At 28.4% G+C, this 7,049-nt stretch overlaps 1 protein-coding gene across 1 annotated transcript in view; it reads left to right on the top strand.

Moving 5' to 3' along the window:
• The window catches only part of LOC111612860 (MICOS complex subunit Mic10-like), a 10,903-nt gene extending 5,698 nt beyond the window's left edge, over window positions 1-5,205 (top strand). Inside the window, exons 2-4 of the mRNA XM_023354133.1 lie at window positions 1,892-1,939; window positions 4,895-5,004; window positions 5,073-5,205. Of these exons, the coding sequence (XP_023209901.1) occupies window positions 1,892-1,939; window positions 4,895-5,004; window positions 5,073-5,111 (197 nt within the window). The 3' untranslated portion in view covers window positions 5,112-5,205. The remainder of the gene's footprint in view (window positions 1-1,891; window positions 1,940-4,894; window positions 5,005-5,072) is intronic.
• The last annotated feature ends 1,844 nt before the right edge of the window (window positions 5,206-7,049 follow it).

The following is a 7,049-nucleotide window of genomic DNA, read 5'->3' on the forward strand; positions in this document are numbered from 1 at the left end:
CTGGCGTCAGGCATTTATTGAAGCTACTGGGCATGGTTAAAACTCAAGACAGCGTAAGCACAATTATTCCAGATATTACAGGTTCCGACAAGTAAAGAATTTTTATAGTCATGCCACAAATAAGCTATATATTGATTATTGACCATTTGTGACATGCTATAACGAGCAAAAATTTAAAAAAACTAATAGGTAGGTTTAAAATTAATAAATACAAATGTATTCTGGCAGTGAATGAGTTAATTATGCTTTCTATTTGCAAAACTCCTCAACCTTAACACAAAATAAGAAAAAAAGTGAATTTTTAAGAAATTTTGCGGGATTTCCCGGGATATTTCCCGGGTTAAAAAAACAACCGGGATCCGGAATCCCATTTCAGAAACCCTAGTTATTATAGACGAAAATTTATATTTTAGTAAGAAAAAAGGACATAGAGGCATTTTAATTAAACTATCCAATATATTCATATTTTCAAGCACTCTGCTGGATTATCTATCAGGCTGTATTAATGCTAATAGATAATCTAGCAGATCATTTAGCATAATACATTTTTAAATATAGAAACAGTCAATAAAGTAATAAAAATGTGTACAATAGTTTTACAATGAATTGGAAAATTCAATAGGTCTATAGAAATTCACTTACAAAACTGCTCTACTTTTAGAAGAGCTGAATTAATCAATTACAGGAAAAAGTCCAGTTCTATAACAATCTCTCTTTCAATGTACGAGATTAAATGTGAAGAAAGTTTCTCTTGGCACATTGTTGATTGAGGTGTTATTGATCAAGTTTAACTTCGAAAATGTTACAATTGCAACAGATACCAGTACAATTATATGTTCAATAATTATTAATTTCATGATTTAACTTCTATCATATACTATTAAATATGCTTAGCTCCTGCGAGCACGAGGTCCTAGATATTGTCTTTCTTACTTTTATGTACGACTGCCTTTGTAACTTGATATTTACAGCTATTCTATATGTTGGCATTTGTTGTTTTTTAACAATATGTAGATTATATGATTGAGTGATAACAAAAAGTGAAAAGTGTACTGATCAGCTGAAGTGGTAACCAGTTATATATGAATGAAGTTAAAGAATACAATTTACCTGCCATAATATTTCAAGAATTCATCAAGTCAATACAGTATGTGTTGTTTATAAGTTGTTCAAATTATTAACAATATTATTAGAAACAATATGTAGAAACAAATTATTAGAAACAATATGTAGAAAAGCAAGATACCATTTAACTGAAGTTATATTTAAATTAATAATTTTATAAAAACTATGAATTGTAAAGCTCCTAATTGCAATGTTTTACGTTTTATTAATTTGTCATAAAAAATATCATTCTGAAAAAATTTGAGCAAAATTAATAATAAAAAATTTATAGTTCAAGACACATTAATAACAAGTTCAAAAGTTTTTAATTTTAAAAATAGAAAAAGCAAAGTTTAGTGTACTAAAAAAATCAGTTTGTCTTTTTAAGATGTTTTCAAAAGTTTTTAAAATTTATTAATACTTTTTTGTGATATCCATTTTGTTTACTTTTTAATCATTAGACATAAATAACAAATGTTAGCTTCCTATTTGTTTTAGTTATCATTTATTATCAATAACTTGCAACTGGGAAATTTTAAAAAAGCTTTACCAACTTGTCTTCTCATTATTATTATTTCAAGAGTATATTGTATCTAAACAATAACAAACTTTGCATCTACATAAAATGTTTCATTTAAAATGATGAAACATTTTATGTATAATATACTTCTGATGGTTAATTCTATAAATTTTATTCACAATTTTTAAATGAAATCATATGACTGAAATGTTTAATTTTATTAATCAAGAAATGAAATTTTCTAATTCTCACAAAATTATTTTTCAGGTACAGGAATAGGTGTTGGTGCCATATTTTCTCTTGCACTATTTAAAAGTATGTATATATTGTTATTCAGCAATTCTACTTCATAACTATAACAAATGAAATGTAATTTAAGTAAATGCATGTAATTCACCTATGGATCACACAAAATTTAATATTTTTAAATGGACGTTAATTGAAAATATCAAAAGAAGCTACAATATTATGCAAGGTTACTATTTTCAGAATGTTAGAAAGTTCCTAAGATGGTTTGCACATATTAAACATTATGGAGTTTGGATAATTCATCCCTTTTAAATTACCATACAAGTACAAAATTGTATAATAGTTTATCTTGCATAATTACAAAATCATAGCATTTAAGTAACTTATTGCACCAACTCGTGCTTACAAAATCAATAACAAAAACTACTAGATACAAGCTATTTTCATGCTACAATCATGCATAATTTACGAATAGTATTGATTACAGGTAGGTGTGTTGTCAATTTGTGATTATTTTAATAATACAAAGTAATTAATAATTTAGAAATGTAAAGAGAGAAGATTGGCATAAAGCAGAGTTTAAGTCCACAATACTTGCAATATTATAATCATCAAAAATGTGGTTTATTTTTAAAAAGTACTTTAATTAATTAATTAATTAATTTGCATTCTTACATATTCAAAAATTTTATTTGAACATCCATAAAAAAAACGAATCAAATTACAATTATTTTATTTGATTTATTGATATGCATCTTTATGAATTATTAGGGAAATTTGATTATATAAATGAAATCATCAGTTATAAACAGGTTTTTTTTATATTGTTTGTTTAAAGAATAAACTTTCCTTCTTGTGAGTCTAAATTATTGTTTGTTTATAAGAATTATTATTTCATTTCTTCCATTATTTTTTTTTTTATTTCATTAAATACAGTGACCCCTCAGTATATTGTACATGTCAGGAGACAAGCCGAATGAGCAATATATCAGATGGTGCAATAAAATTAATGTATCTATCCATTATTGGCTAAAGTATTGTTATATTTGGAAGACAAAAAATAGTGATATATCTGAATGAGCAATATAATGAGGGGCTATTATGTTGTATTAGTATTTTTTTAAAGTAAAAACAAATTGTAAATGTCACTCATATCTTATTTTCATGTTGAAATTTAGAAAGTTTTTATTGATTTTATATTCATCATCATTGCAAAATTCCTTTGGAGCCAATACATGATGGAAAATCCTATCTATATTTTGCATAACCATATATACAATCATATTTTTTGATTTATATTATCCATCTATTTCACTGTTAAAATGTATTTCAAGTTTGTTTTCATATTATAACTGTTTTTTTTCTTTTTGGGGATGTAAACTTACTCTTTCTTTAAAAGAAAAAAAATATGTGAAGTATCCTACTTATTTGTTACTTAGTTTGTTTTCCAGATATCTTTTCCATAACAAATAAATCAATAATAGAGTTAAAACATACTAATAATTTTTCATCAAAATGAGGTTAGGCTGAACGGTTTTAACTAAATAATTATTAATTTTGCTACTTTCCAATTTATTTTTTATTATTTTCTTTCAATTAGCCCAAACAGAGAGATTCCAAACTACATCTATAGGCTAGGTGTGGAAAGTTGTAAGTTTAATTTCATAACCACAATAACCAATACTGGGGTAAAGTTAATTATATCCACAAATCTGTTACTAGTGGAAACACAAATAAAAATGAAAAAACAGTTCCTCACAAATGCTTTCGAACCATAACCATAGTTTAATTTCATTTCAAATCAAACCAAATCTTGTAAAATTAATTTTTTAGTATATTATAATCTTTAAAAGATGAAACCATATACAAATAACTATAAACACTAATAATACTGTATATTGACAAATCTTTCAGATCTATGAAATACGAAATTCCAAGTACCTCTGTCCGTCTTCAGTTCTTAATCAAGTTACAATTGTTTTGTTGCTTTTTAATACTGTAGTTTAAAGGATAATCATTTTATTTTAAAAAAAATTGTTTTCAATGTCAATATACTTGACCAGCATATGGCAGCCATTGACCACCTTGCCAAATCCATACAATCAAAATTAGTTTTAGACCGTTCATGCTGGAACATCTTTGGGCAGATCACCAATGGGTCATTGAACCATCTTTCAGTACATAAAGAGCAGTATTAAAAAAATATTGGAACACTAAATATTTCCACAGACAAAAATTATCAATATAGACTATTCTTAAATTGATTTCTTTACCTATTCTTGGAATGACTGAGTAGAGGTGTAAAGGATCAACCCATGAGTGAAAATCATATCATCTGTTGGATATCGAAAACAATTAAAGGTTGAGTGCAACCATAGTTGAACCATCTCAGATGTTAAAGTTGAGGTTTGGCCAGGCCCACCATGGGGGACAGATGGAACTTGACATAGTCCATGAAAAATTTCTAAGATTGTTTTACTTTCCTGACTATTATATATAACAGAGGGTAAGTATGGCAATCGGTCAAAAAATTATTCCTCAAGATTTTTACATTTTTGAAGTACAGGACATTGAAACGTGGAGAAATCCAAAAATTAAGGATTTTTTTCCCCCTGTATGTGTAGATGTTTGTGTGAAGAGGCACGATTTTGTTCACCCACTTTGAAGCTTAACTCCTGTGCTTTTAAATGACGTTGCCGGGAAAGTTACGCAACTCGTTGCTGGATTTTTTTTCATAATCGTCCGAGAAAAATTTTCTTTTTTCACAAAAAAAAGGAGGAAAGAAACGGATTAATGGAATTATGTGTTCTCAAATAAAGCTTTGCATATTATTTATTAATTTTTTAGGTCTTGTTCATAAATTATTTTATGAACCATCATTTTAAAATGACTAAGAAACTTAGACAACAGACTGTAATTGATTATGGCGGGAGCATTTTTTTCTTCAAGTAGTAACCAAATATTACGAAATTTTTCCCCTGACGGTGGACAGTTCTGTTTCTAATGGCTCTTCGATTTCAGGAAGGTGGTGGCCAGTGACCTTCGGCTGGGGCACGGGGTTCGGAATGGCCCTGTCCAACTGCCAACACGATCTGAACGAATCGTATTTGTACAGGATCCAGAAAATCAAAGTAAGCGCTTTTTAATTTTCGAATTATCGAATTTTTTATAAAACGAATTTATTCCTTTTTTTCTCCAGGAGAAACAAAAGTCCATAGAAGAGGCTTCGCCCTCATAGATCGATTTCTCTTCCGAATAATGAGATTTGTAATTAGGTCGCAGTTTACAGCGGTAGAATTTGTAAATTGATTCAATAAATCATTCATTTATTAGAAACGATTGAGGCGTAATTTCTGTCCAGAGAATCCAAATTTCAATTTATTTCATTGAATATACTAATGATCCGGTTATATCGCCAAATAACTTTAAAAATACATATATTTATCGAATGTTCGATATTATGGGCAGTGTGTAAGGTGCGTGACGGGTCGTCGGAGCATATGAAAGGCATCATAAATGGTGTTTTTACCTTCGGAGGATAGAGGAGGCGGTAAATTTTAACGTTTTGATTATTAAAATAATACTGTATAAGTTTGCAACAGGTTGTTTTGAAAAATAAAATTCAGTTGACAATTTTTTTCTATAAATGCACTGAAAAACCTTTGACCACCATTCGTTTTCTAGATGTCGGAGGGAAACAGTTTTCTTGGTACCAACGATCGTCAATGTTGATTGCGATGGAAGGATTTTTTTCGGACACGACACATTCGAAGCTTCTTAATAGAAGATTCTGAATATTTTAATTCTTGAAGTTAGACTATTTACAAAAACATATTAATATTTTCGAGTCTATCATTAAATCCTTTTACACAAACCATAGAAGATACAGTTATATTGGTTAGAAGATAAAACTTCTTTAAAATACAAATAATAAAAGGTAAAAATTCACATGTTTAAAAATGATCAAACGCCAGCCTTTTATCTGACGTTTTTTACATTAAAAACTGGCTTTTATAGCAGCGTTTTCTAAACATTTTGTCATGGAAAACATTCTTTTATGGCTGGCTGATTTTTAAAGTAAACAATGCCCAAGTACATTGTACAGTATTTGTGAAAACGAACAAATCTTTTGCTGGGAAACGTATATAAATTATAATTAATATTTAATTACTGGAAAGTTGAATCGTCGAGTCAGATTCGGCCACTAGTATATGGGTCAAATTTTTATTTATTTATTTTTGAAAATTTAATAAGGAATTGTAGTAGGTAGAATTTTACTAATATAAGTATTTTTATACGTAAATATTCGAAACTTTTAAAAATATTTGTCATTTATTAAATTTGCCCTATATAAAAATACGTGGAGTTGGTAATTACGGATAATGCTACTATATCTCGATGAGGAAAGTTCTTTTTGATAGTTTGTTATAGTTTTCTTGAACAAAATGAAAATGATAGGAAACAACGCGCATTGGTTCAGAACGTTGTCTTTTACGAATGTTTACATTCGAGGACGTTTCGAATGAATTTAAGAAACAAAACAAGTGATTTTTTTTAGTGACGGTAGAATCGAACGGTTACGTAAACATTGATAATTGGATGCCGGAATACGTTTGATTCAAAAATAGCTTTTAAAAAAAGAAGCTAGAATAAAAATTCTCATTACAAACTACTTTGAGTGAGATTGTCCGTATCGCATCGATCCTCGAAAATTGTAAAGAGAAGAAAATTCGCATTACTGCTCATTTCAAATGAATTTAAGTTGAAAATTTAACGAATTATATCCAATACGTATATAACTATTATTGAACGTAACGAAATATCTATACAGTAGAACCTCGATTATCCGGACTAATTGGGGATGAAGGTAGTCCGGATAAGGAAAAATCCGGATAATCGAAACAAATACTTTAATTTGTCTTTTAATGATAATACAACACGTTTTCTTTTCGATGACATATCGGTAATATTAGAACTAAATACTGTGTTTAAATCGTGATCAAATTTTCAAGAAACAAATGTTTTATTGAATTCGGACTACTACTGACCAACGCTAACAGACTAGCTATTGTTTAAAAGGCCCTCTGGCGGCTCAAGAATACGGATTTTATAAAATAAAAAGCAGTTGAAACTGCATTTTTATGAATAAAAATTTGACAAACTATTTATCGTTTTA

The sequence above is a fragment of the Centruroides sculpturatus genome, unplaced genomic scaffold, assembly GCF_000671375.1.
Source record: "Centruroides sculpturatus isolate CEXI.00-Female unplaced genomic scaffold, Cexi_2.0 scaffold1689, whole genome shotgun sequence".
NCBI lineage: Eukaryota > Metazoa > Arthropoda > Arachnida > Scorpiones > Buthidae > Centruroides > Centruroides sculpturatus.